Consider the following 14213-nt stretch of genomic DNA (forward strand, 5'->3'; position numbering starts at 1 on the left):
TTAATGCTATCCTGTAGCCCATATGCTTCTTAGCAGACTTAACCTTTGGTGGTCTGAACATACCTGTCATATTCTTGACCCTACCTTTTTTACAAGGATGGTTCATTTGCAAACAAAATCTTCATCTAATCCACAACTTAGACTGAATCAGTGATAAACCCTCCTGGCTACCTCAGGGAAGACGCAGCAGCTGCTAGCATAGCTACAACTGGGTTAAGTCCAAACTATGAGCACATTACCTCCGACATGTTACCTCTGTGCTGCTTGAGGAACACTTCAACAGGCCCAGATAAATTACTTTACAGGTTCCCAAAGCATGTGAAGAAGGACAGTTGCATAATCTCCATCTGTTCCTATAGCAACCCAAGAGCCACCACTCATTTGCAGGAGGTCTGCTCTTAAGGCCTGTTTTTTAAACCAAGTGCTACAGGTCTCTTCCAGAGAAGTATCTAGGTCATTATCTAAAGTGCTACTTTGCTTGCTCTTTGTGAAAAGGCTGTAGGAGAAGGGGCTATTTATCCACTGTTTGACGTTCCTGGCCAGGTGCACACACCACAGCACGATATTCCCATTGCCCACAGGAATGAGGAGAGGAGAGAGAAGGGTTAGGAAGGTGAAAACACCAAGAGCCACAAAATATATTTCCTTACAAGGCATTCTTTTCTGTTTGGCAAGGGCACAGAAAATAGCTGCCCACTGTGTGGATTTCATTCTGAGGCCCCCCGGTCTGCGGCACTAGAGCACAATTGAATAGTGTTGGCAAAGTCACTACATTTGACTCCTAGCCTTGATCTGTGCTCATAGTGTGCCATGGGACAAAATCTCAAGACTTCTGCCTCCATTCTCTGCCCATGTAGAGATAATAGAACAAAACATTCATGAATATGAGAACTTAAAACGGGCCTTAGAAAGAAGCTTCTCACTTTACAGATTTAAAAAGCAGCAGTCAGTGAGACAGATTTTCCCAGAGCCAGACAGCTAATTAATGGCAGAATAAGAAAAAGAATCCTGGTCTCCTACCAGCTTCTAGCACTCTTTTATCTTCTCTGGAATGCAAAGTAGAATAGAATTGAAAAATAAAAATTTTAAAGCCACATACACAAAGAAGCAGCCTTTTGATATGAAAGCTGAGACCCCATCACATGATTTTTTAAAATGAGGTGTCAGAGGTGGAAAAGCACATTCAACCGTTTGTCCACATCTGCCCCCACTGACGGTGGTTAGTGTGGGGGCTGGCCAGGGAGCTGGCCAAAACTCCCCTGGAGCCAGCAGGATAAAAGAACCATCAGCGCAGGGTCTTGAGACAATCCAGAAAGCTGTTCCCTGGACTTCAGTCAGACCCGCGGAGATTCATCGGTGTCAGCCTTTGCTCTGTCACACTGCAGCCAGCCCAAACTTTGGCACCTGAAACTACTTGCTCTTTGGAGTAAGACACATCATGGAACTAATTCCAACTGCTCTCACCACATAAGTGCAACATTTATGCACGATCTAAAAAGGAAACAGCATGGCATCTTTGCAGATAAACAACCCTGATTCCTCAAGCCACAGTTTCTCTTTAACAGCCTGCCCTTCCAAAAGTTTCAAAGTTGACACCTCAAAGAAAGTAAGGCTAAGAATACTTTGCACCCACCATAAATTCACTGAATTAAGGCACGAAGCTCTTTGATAGTCTGCAGTATCATTCTATGGAATTTTCTTTTATAAGGATTACTGACGCCTAGTGTACACACCTGCTGCCAAGTTACAGTGCAAGTGGTGGTGGTCTCCTCCATCGAGCCACCACTGTCAAGACCACTTCCACTACGAATGACACCAGTTGCTGCTTTCTCAGTCAGAAGTGAAGGCAATGTTTACCACCAGGCTCAGGCCTCAAGCTAAGTTGCCAAGATTGAAAAAAAAAAAAAAATCCTCCTGCACCTCTTTTTTTGCTTTAAAATCCTAAAATGCTTTTCTTAGATCACTCTCTATTGTCAATATTAGCTTTGAAGAAGGAAGTAAAAAGGAATACACTGACTTGTTCCAAAAGAATTGTTGGTGACTTGAAATTTGGAGTGGCCATTTCTGCCACTACGACAAAAGTCCTGAATAGGAAACCCAGAGTTAATGCATTGAATCACAGAGACAGGCACTAGAGAACCTGTTTAAAAAGAATTTTCTTACCTCTACGATGAGCATGAGTCTAGAGATCACATCTATTAAGATCATCTGAATTACTCCTAAGATAGTTTACTTTGGGAGGCCATGTATAAATGAAAGAAGGCATCTGGTGCGATCTGTAACCTGCTATCTAAATTGTAGGGGAAAGAATGATAAATGTAGAAGATCTGGCTTTCAGAGTCAGCTCTGCTATGACCCAATTCTCCAACTTTTGGCACATCCCTGAACCTGGGATTCGGTTTCCTCATTTGTAAATCTGGGACGATTATATCTACATGAACTACTTTATAGGGCTGCTATTAAAGATTTTTTAAGATTCTAGTTAGATGCTATATCTGAAAATAGTTTATAGGCTATGAAATGCTATGTAAACATAAAGTGGCATTGTATATCGGCTAAGAAGTTTTATGGTCATTCTGCCTGCATTCAAATTCTAGCTTCTAAGTTTGCTGACTGTGTGGCCCTATTTTGTCATCTGTGAAACAGAAGTAATAATGATACCTTAATCCCATAATGTTGGTAAGAGGATGAAGTGAAACAATCTACGTAAAAGTGGTTAGCATTGTACCTGGTGCATAAAAAATGCTCAGTATAATCATGCAAAATCCTGACAGGTTCTAAATATCAACTCTTCTTCTCATGGCCCAGGAGTCATTCTGTATGTGCTGTATAGGCTGTCCCAAAGGTCTTAGTGAAATTCAAAGCTTTAATAAGGTCAGAACTATAGGTGATCCAGTTTATAAAACATCTTTTGAAAGTTTAAATTTCATTTACACTTCTTTAGCTTTATAAACTTTAAAGAAACATTTTTTAAATTTTTGGTTTGGTCTACATTTGCCATCCTCAAGGAAGCTCTGCTTTCTAGACTGTTTTATTCGATTAATGGTTTTGGGCAAAAGCAATTGAAGCAAATGTCCAACAGTGCATATATATGCTGCTGATTTTATTCTGTGAATCTGGATCTGTTAAAGGGCTCCTGGTATCTGCCTTTGCTGAGGTTTTGAGGGAGCATGTGTGAGTACAATGAGGAGACAGCACTCTCCACTCACATGGTCCTGCAAAACACAGCTGGTCTCAGATTATCTGCTTGTAAAGGGGAAAGGTGAGATTAAGGGGAGAAATTCAAAACTTAACAACTCTTCAACTAATCGAATCCTCCACTTCATATACACTTGTAAGTTAAAAACCATTTAAATATTGGCCTGATCTTTGATTTAATCTATGGACAGGTCTAATTACAGACACTCTGGAGGTAGCCTCCTAGTTAGTCTTAAAGGCTTAATTATTTAATGGCCACAACACTGGCGAATCTTCATTTTCCAAGACAATGATACAAAAAAGTCTATTCCAATGTGTTTTAACCTTTGGTGACTCCAAGTAGCATTTGAGAAATCAGATAAAAAAGAAAAGCAAAGTCCTCAAGAATGTTTCTTTATCATCATCTCCAAGATCAAGGCTAATAAAAATTAGTTTGACAGAAGATAGATTTCTTTCGGAACGTAAGTGGTCTTTCAAAAGGGAAAATTCTACAATAATGGGCTGTTGAGTGTCTTCCTCAGGCCATGGTATCCAGGACTTACTGTTTTGGATTCTCATAATTTGCAAAGTAATCAGGAATGAGTTTTTATTTCCACTTGCCAAGTCAGATATTGGCTCCCAGGGTAATCTGATGACAATAACTTATTAAACCATCAAAAATTTTGGCCAGTGGTGGCTGTTAAATATCTAACAACCTCGCTCTCTAAAGGAAAAAAATTTAAAAGCCCTGTTGTTTAACATTTGCCAGTTTCCATGATATAAGTACTATCTCCATGGCCAATTCCAATTACCAATATGACGTCACTAAAATGTGGAGCTGGGAACAGATGTGTAGTAAAGTACAATCAGAATATTTCCACCAGACAAGATAGGGCACACATAAATTATCTTAAAGGTATAGGTAATAGGCCGGGCGCGGTGGCTCAAGCCTGTAATCCCAGCACTTTGGGAGGCCGAGGCGGGTGGATCACAAGGTCAAGAGATCGAGACCATCTTGGTCAACATGGTGAAACCCCGTCTCTACTAAAAATACAAAAAAAAATAGCTGGGCATGGTGGTGCGTGCCTGTAATCCCAGCTACTCAGGAGGCTGAGGCAGGAGAATTGCCTGAACCCAGGAGGCGGAGGTTGCGGTGAGCCGAGATCGCGCCATTGCACTCCAGCCTGGGTAACAAGAGCGAAACTCCGTCTCAAAAAAAAAAAAAAAAAAAGGTATAGATAATATTAAAATGTAGTCAAATAATTTGAAAGTGATAAATTTTGAGTATCGATTACCTTTGTTTTTAATGTAATTTACTTAACTGCTAGGTTCTAAAATGGAATCTTTAATAATGGCTGTATTTAACAACAGTCTTGAAATGGTCCTGAAAATTAAAAAATCAGCTTTTACAAGCCAGTAGCAGCTGGCTCCAGTGCCTGACTAGTTCATGACCTTATGGAGATTGGGTACTAAGCACCAAAAAGACAAGAGCCTGCTCAAAAAGGAAGTTACAAATCACTTAAAGCCTCTGAGCCCAGCAGAACATATAGACATGGCATGGGGGTGAGATGTGAGGAAGACAGCTGAGTCCAGGATGGGGAAGGCAATCCTCTGAGCTCATGCTATCTGTGTATTGCCTCCCGGTAGTTGCCCCTCCAGAGGACTTGCGAGTGGCTGGTATCAGCGACAGGTCCATTGAGCTGGAATGGGACGGGCCGATGGCAGTGACGGAATATGTGATCTCTTACCAGCCGACGGCCCTGGGGGGCCTCCAGCTCCAGCAGCGGGTGCCTGGAGATTGGAGTGGTGTCACCATCACGGAGCTGGAGCCAGGTCTCACCTACAACATCAGCGTCTACGCTGTCATTAGCAACATCCTCAGCCTTCCCATCACTGCCAAGGTGGCCACCCGTACGTACCATTTCCCCGTCCTGCTTCATTTTTCTTTTCTCCTACATGAGATCATGGGCATTCATGATAGTAGCGTCTTTTCTTAATTCTTCAGGGACGCCTGGAATAGTCATTGCCCTTGAGGGGAAGGGCTACAGATGTGACCCATTTCGAAAGGGTACATCATTAGAAAGGCACTTCCAAGTAAGAGGGTTTCCAAATTCGGGCAGCTGTCATAAATTATAGAACCAAAAGGGCAAAAAGTACTTTAATTATTGAGTACTGACTTGTTATAAGCTAGACTCTGATTAGAAGTCAAGGAAAGTATGAGACATCTACAGACATTGAATCTAGTTAGGGATGCAAAACAAGGAGATATGAAATAGAACCAAGTGCTAAAGTGGTATGTCCTCGACCGTTAAGTGTATAGCAAAGCGAAAACAAATCTTCTTTAAAACCACAGCTGATAACATCCCCTTCTCCTGATAGAGAAGTAGCATAATCTCCTCCAGATTTTTTATTTAGCGAAATATCTTAATAGTTCATTTTAGTTATAAAAGTTGAAGCCCTAAGCATAGTTTAGAAGGATTCACAGGGAAGAGAGAGAGAGATGGAGACAGAAAACAAGCTAAATTTCTCTCCGTAAGAAATGAACAGCTTTTAAATACCTAACAGGAAACTTCTGTAGGTATGTATCTCTATTTTGTATATTTAAAAGCATAGAAAAATATAAAAGATTACATGCCAATTATTAACACTGTATCAAAGAGTGGAATAAGAGAGAAAATTATTATATTTTTCTTTATACCCCTCTGAATTCTTAAATTGATAAAATAAGACTGTTTTAGGATTTCAAGAGCCAGGCAGAGGAATTTAGGCAAGAGAAGTTCTCCTCACCCCAAGTCTACTGCAAAACCTGCATGCACATAAATGCCTATGTGCCTTATGTGGAAAGTCTTTGGAGAGATCAAGAAAAAGGGCTGTATCTGATTAAATTCTGGGAAGAGAGAAGAGAACATTCAAAGGAGATGAGGTATGAATGATACAGAGATTTCTGGCAATAACAAGAGATAGAATAAGAAGTGACCATGAAAACAAAAGCCTTCTAGAATTCAGAAAGCCCCTGGGCCAGGAATTGGGACTTAAGACCAGATAAGTGGTAAGAGATTTGAGCTCATTTTGTGGAGGTAAGATGGCATTTGGGTAACAAATGCCGTGAAAGTTCAGAAACGGAAAAGGTCAAGGTAGAAAGAGTTGGCCTTGAAATCTTCGTGGAAGCTCCAGGACTGAATTGTGCTTTGAAGAATGCAAGGACAGAGACAGACAGAGGGGAAGGAATTTAAGAAGTCATCTGGTCCCCTTGTTTTTCAGGTGACAGAAATTCTGTTATAATTTTGGACTCCGCTATGAGATGAGTAGTGCTGACTCCGTTAATATGCCTATAATTATTTCTGCTTACATTTGACCTTTTTTTGTATTTATTTTTATTTTTTTGAGACAGAGCCTCTGTCACCCAGGCTGGAGTGCAGTAGTGTGATCTTGGATCACTGCAACCTCTGCCTTCTGGGTTCACGCGATTCTCCTGCCTCAGCCTCCCAAGTAGCTGGGACTACAGGCGCCTGCCACCACGCCCAGCTAATTTTTTGTATTTTTAATAGAGATGAGGTTTCACCATATTAGCCAAGATGATCTTGATATCCCAACCTCGTGATCCGCCTGCCTCAGCCTCCCAAAGTGCTAGGATTACAAGCGAGAGCTATATTGGACCTTTTTAAAAAAGAATTCCTGGTGCCTGAGAACTGGTTTTAAATGTCTGCCGTGATTGTGCAGAGAGGCAGGTCACCATCTGCTGCTTTCCCCACCTTGCTCTGGGATGAGTCACCGCCCTAAGTGCCTGGCCTGACTCCCAGGCGTCTCCTCTCTGATCCACATGCACGCGCAGTGATGAGGTTTCCATCTCCTGGGGCATTTATTATGCCAATTCAGGGCATCCCCTCAGGCACACTCCCAGGTGACAAGGACGAAATCATGTAAACCACCTGACACACCTTCAGGTGGGTTCACAGTCAGTCCTGCTTTCCAACCAAAAAGGATGAGAACGCTTCCAAACAGGAAGGATGAGAAAATCTGTCCTTTTTCCAATGGGAATAGCCCATGAGAGGCAAAGCTAAAATGGGAGCAGGCTTCCTGGAGAACTGAGAAAAGTCATGCTGTCATATTTCAGGGCTGATAACTGGAACTCCATTAGGACAAGCACGCTTCCATCTCACAAAACCTACGCATGTGTATGTGTCTGTGTGGTTGGGGGAGAAGGGGTGGTGGAAGGAAAAGAGGGAAATACATGAAATGAAAAATTCAGACCATCCTAGACTTAGTGATTAGAGCTAAACAGAATACTCTCGGTGTACATCAGACAATCAAGGAAATCACTTTAGCATTAATCCTGAAATTGGTTTGCTCCACTTGGTGCCTCCCTTTTCCTGTATGCACAATGAGCACACTGACAGAAGCCATCATAGTGCCTCCCAGGAATCCTGTAAAGCTTCTAAAGATACTGCCCAAGTCCTCTGAAAAAGGCACTATATTACATATGAAATGCCAAGATCTACTACATTAGTAAGATAAGGAAAGTGATTTCTGCATTTTAATAGTAAGCCATTAATGTTATAAAAAGCATTAACATTGTTTATATAGATTGTGTTTAAGTTAACCCATATGTTCTATCAACACCAAGTACTAGAGCCATAGGGAGTAGGCTGATCCTGCACCTGGGACTCACTTGTGTCTGGAGTAAGATTGGGATTGTCCACCAGATATCACCACCTCCATGGCGTGGAGGGAGTCCATCAAGACAAAGCACCAGGCAATGCTCTCTGTCCCAAGGGTCAGCCATGACACTGTCACCTACATTGCTGTGTTTCAGATCTTTCCACTCCTCAAGGGCTACAGTTTAAGACGATCACAGAGACCACCGTGGAGGTGCAGTGGGAGCCCTTCTCATTTTCCTTCGATGGGTGGGAAATCAGCTTCATTCCAAAGGTAACACCCACCTGTTAGACTGCCAAACAGACTTATTTGGAGTTTTTCTACCTTTAGCTTGGAATCAGGGACAGCAAGGAAAGCACTACCCAATATCTCTCTCCATGCCATTAAAGACACAAAATGGCATGTTGTGGGTGTCTGGAATATAGAACATTTCTGTGACAAATATGTGGGAAGAACCCACTGACAAGAGTAACCCTGAGCATGGCACCCTGGCTTTGCAAAATAGAGGACGCAGGAAGCAGCCACCAGCTCCAGCTCTCTGCTGAGAGAACTCTGGGGTCTGACGAGCCATAGTTTTAGTAAGTATGAAAATCAGACCCTCAAAAAATTGGGGCTTCTCTTTAGGACATAAGAAGAGCCAAACTGAATCAGTCATATAATCAGCCAAAAGCTTCATTCTGTGCAGGGAGGTGCACTGAAGAAGAGTCAGCTTGCATGGCATCAATCTCTAAAGGTTACAGGCATAACATAAAAACACCTTGGCTCTCCTGGGTTATTCACAATAAATTTGTAACCTCTTAATTTAGCAACACTTTTTATGAATTATGTTATTAGCCTATGACTTTTAAAGTATCCTAAGATTCCTGTCTACTCTTTAAAGCAGTAGTTTATTTATTTTCTTAATTGTGAAACTAACTTTTCCAAATTGCCAGAGGTGCATGCCTGGCTCTAGATTTCCAGAATTTGTTGACCCTACAAATGTCCTCTCTAAATACACCATTCATGAGGATATAAAGTTCAATCATACTCCTTCCCTCTGTCTTTATTCTTCAACGTCAAACAGTATTTTTTCAGCCATTCATCAGACTTAATGACAGATGACACATTTTTGGCTAACAAGACTATGATTTCACCATCCTTTTACTTCAAAATTCTTAGAGCCATGACTGTTGGAGTTACAAAAGACCTTCAAGTTCACAGGGCACGACCCCTCATTTAACCTCTAGTTTAGTTTATAGAGACTACGATTCAGAAAACTTGAAGGACATCATACAGCTAGTTGGGTGACAGGCTTAAAATGAGTACCTGGTCTCCACCTCCTATTCTGGGACTCTATTCACTAAACCTGTATGCCCTATTCTCTTATGTGGATACTGTCATACCATAGTCACATCACAGCAAGGTAAATATATCTAAAGAGACATCTATACAAATATGTCTTATCTGAGTCACAGTGATAAAGTATGGCAGGCAATTGAGTTATGTAACAATTGAAACAATCATGTCACCTTGTTGCTCAGAAGAAGAAATTATGCCAGGCTCTCCTGTTACATATATCCAATATGCAAAACTAACTCTAATTAAAAGAGAGCGTGACCAGGGAATGCCAAGGCCAAATGCATGGCCACATGGTTTAATAACTGCTGTGACCTGTAGGTTGAGACCACTGGTGGGCATTTGTCACACTGATTTATAAGAGTATGGCTATAAATTATATATTAGGCACCCTGAGTACCATAAATAGAGGCCACAGAATAGGGGAGAATGGCAGGATCCCCAAAAAAGCCTCTCTTGTCTCCTCCATTTCTAAGGACACTCATAGAAAGTATATGGAGAGAAAGAGAGAGAGGGAAAGATAAGATAGAAAGATAGATAATAAATTCTGGATCCAATCTTATCAAGTTACTCTGTCTCATTTCCTCTTCTACCAAATTGTCTCCTCCTTCTCTTTGGGTTATCTTTTCCTAAGCTTCCTTTTTCTTTTCTTTGTACTTCATATTTGATTGTATCATAGAGTCCTAATTTATCTGAGTGAAGAGGAAACAAGACGTTGACAGATTCACACTGAATGTAACATCATGAGAAACTCCAGATATAGCAAAATATTAGCTCTGGTTTATAAACAATTATCTGGGAATGTCTTAGTTTGAAATGTGTTGTGTGTGTCTATAAAGACGTTTACACACAAACACACATGACTGTCCTCTTCTAAATAGCCGAGGGCATGTGCATTACAGTAAATGCCAAAAAGCTGTGATGAATGTTAACCATAACCATCAAACATTTGATCTTTGGCAAGAGCCAATCTACACCACCTCATGACCAATTTTTATTGGCAAATTCAGCAAACTCAGGAGAGGCCAAATAAATGTTCTTAAGAATTGATTCTCCATTTGCCAAATCCTCATAGAGTAGTGTCATTCTTATGGAGCCTATGGGGAATTATTTCTGGCCCCAGACACTCAGGTGTCAGCATGGAGGACACAGAAATAGCCCCCATTTTAAATTCACAACCCACAATTAGTGTTCCGTACCTTTATCTTTCTCTCATCAGATTTCTCTCCCAGTGACTTTTCTCCTTTGCTTTCTCTGCTTCTCCCCACTGTCCAGAACAATGAAGGAGGGGTGATTGCTCAGGTCCCCAGCGATGTTACATCCTTTAACCAGACGGGGCTAAAGCCTGGGGAGGAATACATTGTCAATGTGGTGGCTCTGAAAGAACAGGCCCGGAGCCCCCCTACCTCGGCCAGTGTCTCCACAGGTGAGTCCCTCCAACCCTTCTCCCTATAGCTACCTACTAGGTCACTCAGGAAAAAGAACCACAGCATTGCTCAAGGAGTGGAGAGACAAAAGAGGTGCTAGAATTTCTCCCAGAGCTGGGACAATTCTGGTACCTGGCGATGGAGTTACTCTACCAGATCCTTAGCTCATCATCTTATTACTCATCCTTACAAGCACTGACATCTGGGAGACTGCTCCATGGAGGCAATTCTTTTGTAATATTTCCATTGTATTCCTTCTGATCTTATTAAGAAGCCCCATTTGTCAGCCCCTGGTTTCATGAGCTTTGGAAGCAGCAAGAGCTGACCCACGCTTACCTATGTTGATATTTGGAGAAAGCCATCTGAAACTTCCCAAATCTCAATTTATTTTACCAGATAAGCAATAATAATTTATGATAAACAAGAATACCTCCTTCATTAAGTTAATTTGAGGATGGAATTAGATAAAACACACACAGCGATCAGCTCTGTGCCAGTGAGAGTGAGTGCTCAGTACGTGGTATACACATACATAGGCAGAGAACATACTCAGAAGCAAAAGTGGTAGGAAATGAGTCATTCAAAAATCAGTAGGTATTGGGCTGGGTCACTGTTCAAGGTGACGGCTTCAGTCTATCATCACTTCATCCCCACAGTTCACCTCATTCGAGATCATTATACTTCCAGGATCGATTCATTAATTGTCATATTTTGCCTTATTGTTTCCTTAGCTAACGAAGGATGTTCAACTTCAATGCTGTAAATGAGCTATTGTGATGTATAAATGTGTGCCCTCACCAAGAATGTCTCCAAAGTTATAAGTAGCATCTGGCATAATTTTTGGTTCTCATTTTATTGTTGATGGAGCTGAAACTCAGAGGCTAAGCAACATGCCCTGGCAATAACAGAAATTGAGATAGGTGACTATTGGTACAGCTTTATGTGTTTTTCATAAACAGAAACTGGCATATTGGAAAGCCAGTTTTAAGTCCAGGACAAAAGGCCAAGGTAGCCAGAAATGGGAACCACAACACAATGTAATGAGACCACGTTGATAGATTAGTGATTCACGCTCGGCTACTGAATCCAAACCAAACAGCATCAAGTGCCCAGGCTTAAGCTCAGTTTAGCAAACATTGGTTCAGAATGATTGTGGCAGTAGCTTGTGTTCCATTCATGCACCAGGGTTCTATGGCAGTACCTGGAGAATAGGATCTGGTGGGGAGCCAGACCACTAATTACTCCCTCTTCCATTCCTCCAACCAGGGTGGCTCTACTTTGATCTGTTTTATATTTTGCACATCCATTTAAGATTCTGTCCTTTAAAAAAAACAGTTTACCACCCAGAAAGCTTTCAAACCATTGTTCTGATCCAAATAGTATGCTTTAGAAGAAACCCCATAACCATAAAACCTAAAGGGCTCTGTAGGAATCCCTCCACAAGGCCAGTGGCTGGGGTTTTGCCATAGCTCTGTGCCCCAAGGTTATGCTGGAACATGAAGAGTTGACATATGATGATGTGGGGCCGAAAGGTGTGATGTCTTTGGTCACCCATCATATAAGGGTCACAACAACACTTCTATCTCTAAACACAGATTAACAAGAGAAAGCATTACTTACTTACTTACTTACTTAAACATTTATTTATTTACTTATTTTGAGATGCAGTCTTGCTCTGGTGCCCAGGCTGGAGTGCAGTGGCATGATCTCAGCTCACTGCAACCTCTACCTCCTGGGTTCAAGCTATACTCCTGCCTCAGCCTCCTGAGTAGCTGGGACTATAGGCACATGCCACTATGCCCAGCTAAGTTTTTGTAATTTATTTAATCAAAGTTTCATGTGACTCAGGAGCCTTGAGAAATGAAGATCCAAAGACCTGGGGGAAACTGTTTTTATGCTTAGGTTGTAGGAAGAATGGACAGCCATGTAGAAATGTAATCGGACAAACAGCTATGAGCTAACGGTAATAGTCTAAGGGAGAGACCCAGCAAGGCCTGTCTGCTCAGATTCTTCTTGGCCTCTCTGTGAAGCATTCCTTCTCTGCCTCCTCTATGGGGCAGGACCCTACTGGAATGAGGGTCCTCAAGAAAGAAGGGAGGAGGGAGAAAGTGACCTTTTTAGGTTTTATGACTTGCTTTGGAGAAGAGGAGTTCTAGTTCCTATTACCCGCCTTGGGGAAGAGGAATTCTTCTTTCTGTGAATCACCTCAAAGGGAGAAGGAGGGTCGGGGGGATGGGAGGACTGACCTTGCTTTGGGGGCTGTTTCTGAGGCTCTTTCAATCTCCTTTAATTCAAAGTACTTAGCACACCAAGGTGCCAAACTTTGGGGTATCCTGTGATGAGCCCCAGAATAGCATGTGCAGCTTCCCCTCTTCTGACATGAAATGTTTCAGGGTGCCCAAGCTACTCCTGTGAGTTGATATTAAGAAACTATTAGTAAAAGACAAAGGGCTAAAAGGAGAAGATGGTTCATAAGAGGATAGAAAATACCGCAGTTGAGGAACGTTTTTCTCCTAGAAGGTTGAGAGAACATAGAGAAGGTAGTCCAACCTTGCCTTAGTCTTACAGTCAAACCACATTCTTACATTTGCAGTATTTTTTGGTTTGGCAGTTCCTTAAGATTAAAATTAAAATTTCAGATCTAGAAATTTGTGGTAAAGCTAGGCAGAATTATTTTCGTTTAAGAAAATATGTCCTTAATATTTTGGCTTCATCTACAGAGTCATGAAGAAATGGAAAAACATTTATTCCAGTTTACTTTTTTGAGCAGGGCTTGTGCTTGTTTAGAAATTAGGACCAAAGCTGAGAGCAAGCTGATCCCTCCTTGATTGGAATGGAACATTGCTACTAAGTGGCCAACCAAAGGGCAGAATCCGAGAGTGGCTGCAACAAAGATGATTGGCTCCCAATTCTGTGTGCTGTTTTTAGGAAACGATTGTTTAATTATTTCCTTCTGCTAAGGTCGGACCTACACCAACCCCCTACTGTGAAACTCTGTGTCCTCATCAGGCACCCAGGCTGCCTTCTTCTAGGCAGGCCATTTTGTGAATGCAAATTACAAGACCTCCTGCAGCTAAAGACCGCTGCGCGACATAATCACATTCTAATATGTTCAATCCATTATGATTAGGGTTTTCTGGCTTTAAAGAGTTGAAGGACAAAAGCCTTTTGTGGTCAGGTATATTTTCCTGACACCTTTTTTTTTTTTCCTAAAAAGCTCCAGTTTATTGAAATGCTTCCCCTTCTTTCTCATGGATAAAGAGAGGATCATTCATTCATTTCATTTACTCAGCATTCATTTACTAAGTGTCTTCTATGTTTCAGATATCATGCTTACACAGCAACTAGGAGGCCACTTCCATTTCATAATTAAGTTAAAATAAATGTGAAAGGCCTAAGTTATCTAAAGCCACCAAGTGTAGCATGTTGAAAAGAAACTGGATATGTTCTGTTAAATCACATTACTACCTCAAGTAAGAAAACCAGGACTTCGTTTTAACTTCAAACCTGGTGGCACCCAAGTGGTCTGGTTATTTTCATTTTAGCGGGCGCTGGACCAAGAGTCCTAAGCAGCTTAAGAGAAGACAGGACTAAGCTAAGACCCAGAAAGAGGGAGGG

At 41.6% G+C, this 14213-nt stretch overlaps 1 protein-coding gene and 1 long non-coding RNA gene across 17 annotated transcripts in view; one reads left to right on the forward strand and one right to left on the reverse strand.

Annotated features, from left to right (window-relative positions):
- TNR (tenascin R) overlaps window positions 1-14213 on the forward strand; it is a 416610-nt gene that overhangs the window by 335543 nt on the left and 66854 nt on the right. For 3 of the 5 annotated variants that reach the window (XM_010336100.2, XM_074390179.1, XM_074390180.1), the window contains 3 exons: window positions 4825-5088; window positions 7991-8106; window positions 10444-10594. In XM_010336100.2, the coding sequence (XP_010334402.1) occupies window positions 4825-5088; window positions 7991-8106; window positions 10444-10594 (531 nt within the window). The remainder of the gene's footprint in view (window positions 1-4824; window positions 5089-7990; window positions 8107-10443; window positions 10595-14213) is intronic. The other 2 variants (XM_039460091.2, XM_074390181.1) reach the window with 2 other exon arrangements.
- LOC104650938 (uncharacterized) overlaps window positions 1-14213 on the reverse strand; it is a 224068-nt gene that overhangs the window by 45768 nt on the left and 164087 nt on the right. For 8 of the 12 annotated variants that reach the window (XR_012515142.1, XR_012515141.1, XR_012515139.1 and 5 more), the window contains one exon: window positions 10368-10513. The exons of the other annotated variants lie outside the window; for them this stretch is intronic. This is a non-coding gene — a long non-coding RNA (uncharacterized LOC104650938). The remainder of the gene's footprint in view (window positions 1-10367; window positions 10514-14213) is intronic. 12 annotated transcript variants of the gene reach the window in all.

Source organism: Saimiri boliviensis, chromosome 19 (assembly GCF_048565385.1).
Source record: "Saimiri boliviensis isolate mSaiBol1 chromosome 19, mSaiBol1.pri, whole genome shotgun sequence".
In the NCBI taxonomy this organism is placed as follows: domain Eukaryota; kingdom Metazoa; phylum Chordata; class Mammalia; order Primates; family Cebidae; genus Saimiri; species Saimiri boliviensis.